Source organism: Suillus plorans, assembly GCF_016647745.1.
Source record: "Suillus plorans strain S12 chromosome Unknown HD556scaffold_18, whole genome shotgun sequence".
In the NCBI taxonomy this organism is placed as follows: domain Eukaryota; kingdom Fungi; phylum Basidiomycota; class Agaricomycetes; order Boletales; family Suillaceae; genus Suillus; species Suillus plorans.
In genome coordinates, this window is record NW_024537402.1 from 180937 (window position 1) to 194070 (window position 13134).

Consider the following 13134-nt stretch of genomic DNA (forward strand, 5'->3'; position numbering starts at 1 on the left):
CCGCTGGAGGAAATTGCGACGCAGAAAACCAATGCGGTGTAGGGATTCATTTTTGGCTGGGCTTGTAGAGACTGTTTTTACCTTACCTTATGTTGGCACTTTTGTAGCTTACATAAGAAAGTTATCTTTTCACCAGTTACCAGTATGAGTCAGAGTACTCAGCAAGTTTTCATGATATTTCCTCTCCTCTGAGCCTTGAGCCTGGTCCAGAAACCCTTTAGGGTCGAATAGCAGCTAGGTTCTGCAAGACCCAACATTGTTCAGACTCACCATCTGAATTGTTGTACCTTCAGCAGTATGTTCGAGTGCCTGTCCTATCTGCTGGTGTGATTTTGTACTCCACAGGCACACAGTCTTATCGTGCGAAGCACTGACAACGAAGGAGCCATCAGAAGATATGGCCAGGGAGTAGATTATGCGAGTGTGACCGGTGCAAGGTTGACCGATCCGGCACCCATTTGATGAGTCCCAAAACTTGATCGTTTTGTCCACTGATGCGGAGACAAGTTGCTGGCCGTCAGGCGACCACAAAACACTTTCAACCCAATATTCGTCGTGAGCGTTGATCTTGAGAAGAAGCTTGGTGTTGCTGGTGCACCAAATCTGAATGGTACCCTGGGATCCGCCAGCTGCTATTTTTAGCCCATCTGGGCTGAAGGCAATGCACAACACCTGCACCATATCCACATTACAAAGTGTTGAGAGAACAGTGCCGGTCTCTGCATCCCATATAATAACTGTGTCATCCCACAACCCACTTGTGAGTCTCTTTCCATCGGGGGAGAAGCACACAGAGGACACCCGGTATGTATACTTCAGCAGCGGGTTGAATAGCATCTGCTTGCTCTCGACGTCCCAGATGATGATGGCTCTATCTCCTCCAGCACTCGCAATTCGCCTATTGTCTGGTGATACAGCAACGGACATCACTAAGTCACTATGTCCCTGGAATGACCCTCCCATGAATACTCTTTTCTCCACATCCCAGATTCATAGGGTTTTATCCTTTGCTGTGACGATCTGTCGACCATCTTTGAAGAATGCAACTACCAACACTGCCTTCATGTGCACTCGCATTGTGTATGACGGCACCAGCTCTGTTGTCTGCACCGGCGTCCTGTGCCTTTTCACAGCAAGATATGCTTTTTTTGCTACATCAAGTAATTCCTTCATATTGCTAAACAGGGAGATAGACTTTCAGTAGCGTTTGAACTTTGAAGCTGATGAGGAGCATACTCTGGTTAAGTTGTCGATCTTACTATGTGTCGTGAGTAGAGTTGGATTTCTGCTCATTTATAACCTAACTCATGCAGGCGCTTGTCCGTTCTGCCTCCATACTTACCACACTGTCACTGCGCGTCGTACTGCCCCTCTTCAATAGACCCTCGTATATTGAGTCCTTCATGGATGGTTTTTTTTGTAGGCTTGCAAGATGCCAAGCAGAATATCATGTCATGCATATGACCTTGTTAGGCAGGTGAGCGCTTGAGCAATCATTCAATGCCGCTGCTAATTTCTGTTATCCCTTGATCTATTTGTGAGGGGGGCAATAGACCCTGCAAATGAAACTTTCTTCCGTTTTTAACCACCAACGCCATCGATATCTGAATCAGCCTCAGCCAACATGCGCCCAGCCCCAGCACTGGTGATAAATGCTTAATTGTCCTGGCGATCGTATGTAATACCTAGTGTTGATGCGACGATTTAGAAGCAGCTAGAATTGGGAAAGATATAAACAATGAAGGTCTCGAGTGTCAAAAAGCCCCTTCGTCGTTGTTATTGAAAACGTGTGGCTCATCAGTGTCGAGAAACTCATACTGGAATACAAGGTTGTCTATTGATGAGAAGGACCAAATTTAATGAGTTATCGTGCGGCTGTAGGTCAGACTAGAGTTGCTATTTGTCACACTCAGAGTATGCTATGCTGGAAGATTTTGCCTGTCGAAAGCTCATGTCATCGGATCATTAATATTCTCTACCATTGCCATAAGTGCCTGCAATGAATTTAATTTTATGACAGATCCTGCCTGACAGGGGTGGTACCACTTTCTTTCACCGGTTCCGACGCCATCACGCTGCAGCCCTGATATAAAACTTTTATATAGGTCGCGATCTGAATGCTGTGTCCCTTGATGCCGCCCATCTAACACAGCGGTCCAGGCCAGGGCTCATTTACGTTACTTTGAGGTGGATGGTACAGTCAGTCTGGACTCTGATGCACGGCCACCAGGTCGCTATTGAATACTGTGACTGTTCGTTACGTTGACAATGATAGCTTGATACTAAAGTCATTCTAATGCACGGCTACCAGAACACTTCGTTGTTGAGCTTTAGACTGCCACTAGAGTGGCTGAAGGTTCAAGGCTCGGTAAGACCATCGTCAACTTAGAGTCTCGTTCACGAAAGTACCGTCACTCACAGTCTATCGTGACGAGACCGATATCCTAGTGGTGCGTCTCTTTGACCTAGTCGCAAGGCAATGGGAAGCTGCAGTAGCTGAGGTAGTACGTGATCTTCAAGCATTCTCGCGGTTCTTCTCATTCCCAGTCAGTACTCGTGCAGCGTCATCATTGTCCCAGTGTCAGGAGCTCCATTATGTTCCCTTGCTGTCTGTTACAACAGCAGGGTAATGTGCCAGGTGGGCCACAACTAATGCTTAATAGTGCGTCCAGGGGCCGATGTAAGGTGCGCCCATGAATAACTTCCCGCCGCACGGTGATCGTGTTCTAAGTAATCCTGGTATGGGACTGCCGATAGGTGCCTGAGTGGTGCCACGAGCCGGGGAATGGTCCCAGGACAAGGTCACAACATGATGATAGCCAATGCCAATGCAGTAAGTCATCGATTCTTGCTGCAGCTCTTCGCCATTCCTCAACTGTTCTGAAGCACTCGCAGTATCGACAAAGTATGAGTAATTATACAATTTTAGAATCAAGGACTGACGGCTTGCAGAGAAGGCAGAGACTTCAGTGCTACAGCAGGAAGGATGCCAGAGTTTTACGGAGATCAAGCGGGACCTGCGAACACTGAACGATATTATAAAGGGAGGAGGCAATTAGATGCATACCTTGAGCAAAGTATCTAGAATTACTTCTCCAACGCTACTTTCGTCGACGTCACCTCCTTCAAATAGCACCTCAACAGCACGTTCGCGGATCCAGCTTGGGTTCCACGCCTGGTAGATAGGATGTGCGGACATCACTAAGAGAAGATTCTAAAGGCATCTGTTAGTATCTAACACACATGATGTTGCCAGCCATAGTTGGTGGAGGGAGGTAAGAGCCGAATAAGAGGAGTGCACAGATGTGTGACTCGGAAAAGCGAGAGCCTGCGAGTGGTGTTGTTCGGAGCTGGCGAAAGAGAGGATGTGTTGCAAATATCTGATAGGGTGTGTTAACAACAAAAAATAACAGGTCAATCTATCCCACAGGTAATGCGGTGGATTATAGATGGCCATAGGACGACTCGTTATTCTTCCAACAGATAACAGAGACATCAGATGACTCGATGCGAACGATATTAAGGGAAGTGTCACCGTAAATCCATGATGGCACCGTAGCCTACACAATACATAAGCTGAACGCATATCTGAGTCTTCGAACAGGATGGAACCTATCATATTCTTGACGTATAGCGGCGTTAATGAATGCTCAACCAGAATCACCTTGGGTCTGCAGGAGGGAGTGACGACCGTGCAAAAACCACCGTACAATAACTTGTGGAATATGTGAGCTCTGAATTCGCACTCCCAAAAGGATTCATTCAGGTTCATGCATATGAATACGCGACGAGTCTGGAAGATAGCTCTCCTCATCGCTCCTTCGATTACTCTGAGGGAGTCCAAGGCCTAGTTTCCAAGTCATTCGTCCGGTTGTCATTTAATGAGAGATGCTTGAAGAACATGGGACCCGGGCCCGCCACTCGAGTTGTTGTTGGCGTCGCAAATGTGGCCCGTTGGTGTACCTGTATGGGACTGTTGACTCAGTCAAAACGAACGATTGCTTTTTGTGCATGTGACCAATCGCGTCGCGTCTGTTTGGCATATTTTTGATTTCATACTAGTTTTACTAAATGTGAGGGACATGCGCTGCTGTGGTAGAAATACAGTTGCTGGTATATTCAACAATAACCTGAGATACATGATATTCTATCTGCGAGACAAACGAAAGCAAAAGGAAAGGAAATATGTACTGGTACAACGAAGCACCTCGCTATGACTAAGTACGAAAAGTATCACGAAGGTCAATCAACAGCCCATCAAAATAGATCATTCCAAGAGGGCTCAACTGATACATCTGACGTAAGACAGCTTGATAGAAAGCTGTGTTTTCTGCAGTCACGAACTCGGCAGCTAGCAATCTGCCCGTTGAGTACCGTCCCAGTGCCCATTTAAAAGTGGTGCTGATGAAGGAGATTAAGTTCATAAGGCGATTTTTCCACCTTTCGGAGCCATCGTAGAAAACGAAACGATGGTACTGTTTCTCCGACAGGATGATTTCTAACATATTGATGATCGCATTACTTCCAAATGGGATACCGAATGGCCTGGGCTGGCCATCGCTCCCGATCAGCTGAAGCCAAACGTCAAATGGGGTAGAAACTCGTGCAATGGATGCACTTACCATCATGAATCCATGAAGGAACGAATCGTTCGCGAGTAGTGAACGGATCCGTTCAATCCTTAGTGCTACGCGCGCTGAACCGCGCTTGTCGATTGCAAGGTCCAGCAAATAGGCATTTATTACTGAGGTGAGCGCGAGGTCCTTGAATTCGTTTCGAATTCTTGTCAGAATCCCCTTGAGCTTGCTTATTTCATGTTGACCCTCCGAGCGCATCTTCCACTTCTTGAGGTCTGCTGCTTTTTTTAATCTGTGAGTTGGTGAAAGTATATATCAAAGGGATAGTACCATTTGAACTTTGAGCGATCGCCTCGTCAAGTGCTTTTTCGGCCATTGTGTTGAGAGTTGCTTCATTGGCAGGGAAGAACGTTTCGTCGAAGATGATCCTAACCATTCGTGTGTAGGCTTCACTCTTTATGAGCTCTACCACCTCTGCTGATAAAAAGACTGCTGTAGGATGGGGAGCTGGTATCGTTGGGGGTGTAGAAAGTGGAATGGGAGTGTGAGATGGCGCCATCCCGGTTGCAGACTGGAGGTTGCTTTCGTTGTTGGATGGCACCTGCAGAGGTTGTCCGGGGACAAATTTAGTCTCAGGGTTGCTGACTTGCAGCAGCCAATCCTGCATGTGAGCTATGATAATGGACAAGGACGCCTGTCCGCAGCCACGTGATTAATGAAAGGTAGTAGCAGTCGGGATCATAACACACCTTTTGAGAGCTGGTACTGGTATCTCTTTAGGTCTGAGAGGCGACGGTAGTGGGAATGAATGCGAACAATTGCAGAACAACGCTGCCTTAAGAATGCTGCAAGTTGGTCGCCGAATCGGATAGCATATGCTTGCGTCGTGACATCCTAACCAGGACATGTACTATAATAATTAGTCAGTGATTGGGTGTACGAGTGAACATCACTTGATCATAGCTTGAGGCCTGGTGAGGTTCCCTGAAAAGGGAGCAAATTTTCAATTGATTATGAACGAGATGACTTACCTTTTGAATGACGGCCGTATATGGTATTCATTCGTTTAAAATAAAGTTTTTCCATATTCGGCGACCAGAAACGACGACCGTAAATGTCTTCGGTCTGGTCGATGGCTCGAATAGGCTCGTCTTCTTCGCTTGTGTTCGGATGACTGAAGCGGTATTAATGTCGATGACCTTTCTAGGTATCTCATCAGCAAGAGACCCATAATTTTCGCTTGTCAAAAAGAAGTTTGATGCTTACGGTGAGCTTACGGCGCTAGTGATGGAGCAACGCGATTGGTGGAACAAAGTTATCCATAGTAAAATGTAAATCTAATAATGCGGTAGCGTCATAATTGTTAAATGGTTCGAAATAATGGTATTATATTGAGTTTATTGTTTAGAGCCACTAGTCTAGGGTTTGGAATGCGAATACTCATTCCGAACCCTAGACTAGGGCCATTTATAATCAGCGATGACGACTGTTGTAAAATTTTATAATGATTGTGCATGGATTTAAGATCATCGTCTCTGTCGTCACTACTAGTAGTAGTATGAGCTACTGATACTGGGTCTATGCGAACTCTGTGCTAAATGTATGATAGCTTTCCTTATCTGCGAAACTGTTGAGAAAAAACCGGTCATAGCTCTCCAAACTAGTGGCTGAAGAAATCCTCTCGTCTACCTTGTTACCATATTCTGGTATCAATTCGACGGCATGTGTTACATCTGTCAACGACACGACACCACCACACCTACAACGTCTGCCACGTTGGTCTATCATGTACGTGCGCTCCACTGTCCACATCGCAAGTTCAGGACGGTCACTGGGATTAGCGACGAAGTGGAAGAATTGGACGTAGAGGAGTGGACTTGAAAGGTACATTGGTAACACCAAGTCAGAAGCCCGTGGAATCTTTGGCTGAAAGATGAGTCGAACTTGTGCAACACGACTGGCTGAAGATGATCTCAAATTAGATCTGGAACACGAGTGCAAGAATACACTTACTGCTTTGGCCGTCATCGCCCGTGACATTGATTAGGACAGTATCGCAGTTTCCGAGGGGGAATGCATCACTCGGCGGGTATGCTTGTATCACTCTGCTTGGCATGATGACTCGTGGCTGGAAAGCAGAGTGAAGCTGTAGTCGAAATTTATTCCATGTGCAAAAGTGTCCGTATCCATGGTCCCAGCGGGTATGCTCGCCAGTGGAGAGGGATAATTGATTGATAAACTGAGAGAGCGCATGATTGAAATCAACAAGTGAGTATTTAGCTTCAATAGCGATGGGCGTCAGAGCATTAAAATCCGGCGTCGAGGTCAGATGGAAGGCAGTGAGAGCGTCTCCAGAAAGAATGCCCTTAAGAAAATGATTCCAAACTGGCCGAGGTCCATGAACAGAATGCGTTTCATCAGGGAGAACACGAGAAATCCAGGAAAGCGCTGGATTAACGGTCGTCACTTCTTCATCTTCGATGCGTATGGCATTGACAAGTGACGTGCCACGAGAATAGAATAACGCATACAGGTTGAATAATTCCATCGACTCCTGGCGGTTGAGGATCCGTACGCACTGCTCCGTAAAATCAGTAGATCGCCGGTTTGTGCGCTCAAAGAGATGTTTGCAGTGTGTAATGAGTAAGCGCTCTGTCATATCAGCTGAAAACTGCATCAACGTGCCCAGTTTCTTGACCATGCCTCTGAAGCTTTGCAATAGCTCGAGTTTCGGGATAAAAAAATCGTCTTTAACACCTTTCTTTCCCCTCCTTGCCTCAGCGTCAACGATAGCATCCTTGAATGAGTGAAAATCCGAAAGTGCTTGCGCCATCGACTGCAGGGAATCAGGAGAATGAACCGGATTTTGAGAAAGGTAGATGAACTCTATGAGGGCACGGATGGAACGAATGAACCTGGGTGGAGCAGCGCCTGCAATCGAAGCAACAATGGTGCGTTGAATATCTCGGTGCTCGCGCCCTGTCATTTGGTTGACATGGGTGACACCTTTGGTGAAGTGACGAGTTCCCACCCGCTTATGCTGAACCATGAAGCGAGCATTGAGCTCAGGTTTCCCTACCGTCTCCTTGATCCAATTGAGCGGATGGTCCGCAAAAAACTTGATACAGGTATGCAAAACTTCACCGGTGAGAAAGACAGATGGGCATGCAAACGTCCAATCACGCCAATATGGCATGTGAACTCCAGACAGATGCACCGCTTTTGCTGCCTTCTGGAATTTATCAAGATCCCAAGGATCGACCTCCTTGGAGATCTCATAGACGAGTTGCAGTGTGTGTTGTCCAGTGCGAGGAGGGTAGAGAACTCCGTCACCAAAATTTGCTTGTGTCGCCATAGTTATGGGAGAGGCACTTTTACTGACTGTAGCGATCATGGTAGCCTCTGGAAGGTCACATACGTGAGAGACAAGTGGTGTAAAGACATAATGGATGTATCGGGAAGGATCGGGCATAAAACAACCATCCTTTGCTGCGACCTTGAGGTTGGCGCAGATGAGATCGACACATCTATGCCACAGGCGTGCCTGCAGAATGCCCTGATAATCAGGATGCACATGAAATTTAGCGATGGGCATGTAAGCAATACAGCGCCAAGCTCGTAGTGTAGCCTTGGAGCGAACTTCCGAATCGAGGTTACCAATCGTAATGAAAAGTGGGTGCATCTCAAGCCCTCCAGTGGTGCGCGTCACAGGTGTTTTATCTGATCCCAAGATTATCGGTACTTGTGTAGCACCTACTGGGAGATGGTCCTAAGAATACAAAGTCAATATTTGAACAGTAGACTAACAGATAGAATTGACCTGAATTTTCCATGCCATGTCAGCGCTCATATAATCCCCATATTCACGCTGACCCCCAGTATTAACAACATGCGGTTGAAAAGTGATATGGTTAGCAAAAACAGGATCACTGAAGAGCTGTTTGACGACTTCGAGAGCATCACGCCAGATGAGTTGCAAGGGATAAGTCGTCTTGTAGCCTGTGAACTCCATGGTCGAGACTTTCCATGGTACAAAAGAGGGGAGCGCATCAATCCAATCAAGAAGTTGATCTTTTGAGGTGAAAGATGGTCTTGGGCGGGTGTGAAACTGTAAACGTAGAGTCAGACCTGTTAAATAGGGCTCCGAGTCTCCTACCCATTTCAACTTCAAAAACTTGTCGATCTGAGTTTGAGTCAGGTTTTCAACTAGAAACCTTGCTAATTCCCACTCTCCTTCATCGTGGAAAGGATAATAGGTATTTATTTTCCTCCGGTAATCATATTGATCTTCTTGCAACCTGTCGAATAGGTTTTTGCCCACACCAAAGACATACCCGGATCGAGGATGATAAGAGCCAGTAGCGGACGATGTAGATGAACGAGAACCTCGCAATCCGGGTGGAATTGGGAATTGTTGCGGGCGTGATTCACGTGGCCAGCAGGTAGACTGAGAATCGAGATGCAGAATAACTGCCTCGATGGAAAGGAACTCCTCATTGCAGTTGGGACACAGCCTGGTATACGTCAGTCTATGTAATGTAATAATAGTGATAAAAGATACTCACATCCGCTAAATAGCCAAGTCTTGACTAGGCCCTTCCTTGTGAGCTTTGCTGACGAGTTGCTGGCAGTAACTATGTCTTTGAGACTCCGCAGACTGTGCATTCACAGGGTATCGTGCTGATATCAGCCTATAGTATTGGCGTTTCGTTTATATATCAGTGAGTTCCTTCTATTGTCAAGTTCAAAGTGCGTACAGATGTCTTCTCCATCTCACTCTCAGCCCAGTAGTCCTTCCCGAGTCTCATCTCCTCCTCCTCCTCCTCCCAGCAGTTCTCCCAGCCCCCCAAGTCCATCAAATAGCCCTCCATCTTCTCCTCTGTCCAGTGGACGTGCTACCACTCCTGAAATGTCTCTTTTTTATTCTAGCTCCAAGTCAGGGAGCTCTCCTAACACTATGAATTCTGACTTATGTACTTCACCGCTAAGCACAAGGTCAGAAAGGACACCTGGGAGTCCTGCCAAAGAGACGGATAGCATATTTTTTGATCCGTCTAGGCCTCTGAACCCTGAACGTGCTGCTCGACGGCGGTTCATACAAGACAGAATGAAGAGGAAGCAGCATCCATATTCTGTATATTCAGCTCCAATCGAGGTTCGTTATGCAGCTCGTGTCATGGGACGCGACCGCGATCCATATGTATCATTCGAAACACTTCTCCAGGTACAATACATTTCTTCTACCTAATTACGAAGACTGATTTTTATATTGAAAAAGCACTTTGGACTTTTAGAAAATGGCCTCGCGCAACTACGTTCCTCGACCTTATACAAAGGGTACAAAGCCAAGCTTGCTGCTCGTGAGACTGCCCGCCAGCGCCTGGTGGTGACCGCGTGGGAAATTGAGGAGTCAGAGTGCTTCACTGCATTCCTTGATGCCCTGCATAATGAGAACAAAGAACGACTTGGATTTGCAGACAGGGAGTTGCAGAGTTTTAGGAGCATTTTTTCTGACCGTGGCTGCAAGGAGGTTGAGGACGATAAAGATTATCTTCAAGCCATCTATGAAGATGAATGCGAAGTCCTTCATGTTACCTCAGCCCAAGCTGAACAGATTTCAAAGATCTTGGGTTCACGAACCAAAGATGCGTTTTTGCAATCCGGACCTACGGACTCGCGATCCCGGCTCCCTAGCCTTGAGATCCACAACAGCGATGATGATGAGATCGTTCTGGATGATTCTTCGGACTCAGATTCCGATGAAGAAGAGTGTCTCGGGGCACCAGTGGGGGGCGAGGCGCCCCATGATGCGAACTAGATCGGTGGCTATTCAGGCCCTTCCAATCGTGGTATGTGACACGAATTTTGTATTCACTACGTACGACACTGATCAATCGATAAGAGGACATGTAATAATACACGCTGCTTGTGCCAATGTTTCATTATGATGGCGACCCCCTCCAGATTGTATTGGTTTGTCATCGCGCATGCTTTACTTTTACATAGTACCCCTTCATCTCACCCTTCTTCAGCGTCTTATCATTGCTTCTTGATGACATATCTCTTGTTTAAGTATGGTTTGTAGTAGAATATTATGCGGATATTTATCTGTACCCTCCACCCTTACTGCGCCCTCAATTACCCCAGTCCTGCCAGCGCATGCCTGCGAAACGAGCCAGAGGTAAAACTACGATATCAAAACCCACTCGCGGGTCCGGTCTGAACCCTTCCCACGTCCCAGCGGACAGTCAAATGCACCTCAGCGACGAACAACCCCATGAGCCGATGCCCAACGCTTTCAATCCGCATGAAGGGCTCAATTCATAGTGCGTATTTCTCTCTCTCAACGTTCATCAAACGCTTACGCCGGTCCATCTAGCGCACAGGCTGGTTATGCGCCCTTCACCCCTGCTCACGACGTCATCGACACTTACGCTGGACCATCAAACGCTTACGCCGGTCCATCAAGCGCGCAGGCTGGTTATGCGCCCTTCACCCCTGCTCACGACGTCATCGACACTCACGCTGGACCATCAAACGCTTACGCCGGTCCATCAAGCGCGCAGGCTGGTTATGCACCCTTCACCCCTGCTCACGACGTCATCGACACTCACGCTGGACCATCAAACGCTTACGCCGGTCCATCAAGCGCGCAGGCTGGTTATGCGCCCTTCACCCCTGCTCACGACGTCATCGACACTTACGCTGGACCATCAAACGCGTACGCCAGTCCATCAAGCGCGCAGGCTGATTATGCGCCCTTCACCCCTGCTCACGACGTCATCGACACTTACGCTGGACCATCAAACACTTATGAAGACTATGGTGAGTTCACTCAATCATCAATATGACATTGCGGCTAATGAATCATAAGACTCGTATAGTTCGAGGCACCTCAACAATCTGTCCCACTTCAACAGTATGCAGGCGCCTAATCCGCACCATATACAACTTCCGCAATCGTTTGACGACGAGGATGAGCCGACGGAGCCTCAACGTCGTCCTCTCCCCATCACGACGGGTGAAATATCACAATCGCATGTCATACATGTAAGTAGCTTTAATTATCTTTCGCATATTTCACTGAAAGTCTGTGGTATAGACAGCAGGACCCGCTCGCTCATCTAACACGCGACGACGTACCCGAAAGCTACCTGCAACGCCGTACGTTGCTCATGAGACCGTTGTCTCCGCGACAACGCAGGCAGCTGCAGGCCTTGCAGAAGCACCGGACAGCAACCGCCATTTCCAGCTTACAGGACCGATGCGCGAGCAGATCTTCAATCGCTCGAAGGAACTTGTGGTAGGTATCGTGTTTACAGAAGACGCGATGGCTTCATCTCCTGCCGACAAAAAACGAATCGTTAAGTCTGTGATTCGAAACGCGACGCCTAAGATTCCCGGCCTTCATGGTATGTCAACTCAAAGTTTGTCATTGTTTTCTAACTAATCGACTAATAGGAACCCCCCGCTGGGACAACCAAAAGAAGGATCTCACAAAGATCTGGCGCGCGGTACTCGTTATGCGCACGGAGCTCACAACGCTTACTCGAGAAGGCGTTGTACTCGCCTACAAACTCTTTCCTCCGCAGGGTAGCTTGATTTCCCCCGAAGCCTTTCGTATTGAGCACGTGAGACATCTCATTCAAGAGAACAAATTTATGCACGAATATTCGTTCAATGCGGTACGTTTTTTTTTCACTTCAAATCACACGCTGACTCGTCAACAGGATGGGACGCTAAAGATCCATTCAAAATTCAAAAATCCGTTCATCCTACACCTAGTCACGAGATTGGTATGGAACATGCGCTTCCGACTTGACACTTTACTCGTCTCGCCACGCAGGGAGTTACACTACGCGATGGGGGCAGCCGGCACATTCACAAAACGTATACTGTTGGAACAGGGACACGCGACACTTACTGCATCTAAGGTATCATCGGACTCAAATTCTTCTACCTTTCAGATGCTCTGCTCGGACATGGACAGTCTTACGGACGAGGAGAAAGCTGAGTTGGACGGGTGGAAAGACCATATGGTCATTTGCGGGATTTCGCAACAGCGCGTCGGGAATGAGCTGTCAGATTTCGACTTGAGCCCCGCAGACTTAGAGCGTGACTCGGACGCCGATGCGTGACATGTATATTATAAATCGCGATACCTGTATATATCTTTCTCATATATGTATACCTCGTAAATGCGACTCTTTTTGCCTTGCAAAATTAATTATATTCGACTATCTCACTTACTTAAGCACATCCGGTTGAACTCTGCCTCAATTAAACTAAGACAAGTATTTACGAACACTGTCCTGAGCTACGCCTAATGCGGCTTGTTCAGAACAGGTTTTGAAACTTGTATCGACTGACTCGAGTTTTTTTAGATGGCCTGTAGCGGATATATCACAACCGAGTCGTTTAAATGGGGACTAGGAGGTACGTTGCCTCATTATGATACTTTTCGGTGACGATCAAATTTGGAAAGAAGAGGATATCATGAGCCTGCCTCAATTAGATCATCTCGAAAGCATGCAATAGGCTCGTCTTCTTTTTCACA

General features: G+C 47.2%; 4 protein-coding genes across 4 annotated transcripts; 2 read left to right on the plus strand and 2 right to left on the minus strand.

Moving 5' to 3' along the window:
• Positions 1-2972: 2972 nt before the first annotated feature.
• On the minus strand, positions 2973-5244 carry HD556DRAFT_1441352 (uncharacterized protein; the record flags this gene model as incomplete). The annotated part of the gene is made up of 5 exons (XM_041306280.1): positions 2973-3017; positions 3068-3201; positions 4226-4571; positions 4623-4858; positions 4908-5244. The coding sequence occupies 5 exons, from the start codon at positions 5242-5244 to the stop codon at positions 2973-2975; spliced, it is 1098 nt and encodes a 365-aa protein (XP_041162025.1).
• Positions 5245-6155: 911 nt separating this feature from the next.
• HD556DRAFT_1441353 (uncharacterized protein) lies at positions 6156-9242 on the minus strand (the record flags this gene model as incomplete). The annotated part of the gene is made up of 5 exons (XM_041306281.1): positions 6156-6538; positions 6591-8346; positions 8398-8685; positions 8734-9091; positions 9139-9242. The coding sequence occupies 5 exons, from the start codon at positions 9240-9242 to the stop codon at positions 6156-6158; spliced, it is 2889 nt and encodes a 962-aa protein (XP_041162026.1).
• Positions 9243-9336: 94 nt separating this feature from the next.
• HD556DRAFT_1441354 (uncharacterized protein) lies at positions 9337-10395 on the plus strand (the record flags this gene model as incomplete). The annotated part of the gene is made up of 2 exons (XM_041306282.1): positions 9337-9801; positions 9856-10395. The coding sequence occupies 2 exons, from the start codon at positions 9337-9339 to the stop codon at positions 10393-10395; spliced, it is 1005 nt and encodes a 334-aa protein (XP_041162027.1).
• A 341-nt stretch (positions 10396-10736) lies between these two features.
• On the plus strand, positions 10737-12715 carry HD556DRAFT_1306867 (uncharacterized protein; the record flags this gene model as incomplete). The annotated part of the gene is made up of 6 exons (XM_041299967.1): positions 10737-10903; positions 10957-11402; positions 11452-11627; positions 11680-11989; positions 12039-12262; positions 12308-12715. 6 exons carry the CDS (start codon positions 10737-10739, stop codon positions 12713-12715), a joined length of 1731 nt encoding a protein of 576 aa, XP_041162028.1.
• Between the last annotated feature and the right edge of the window lie 419 nt (positions 12716-13134).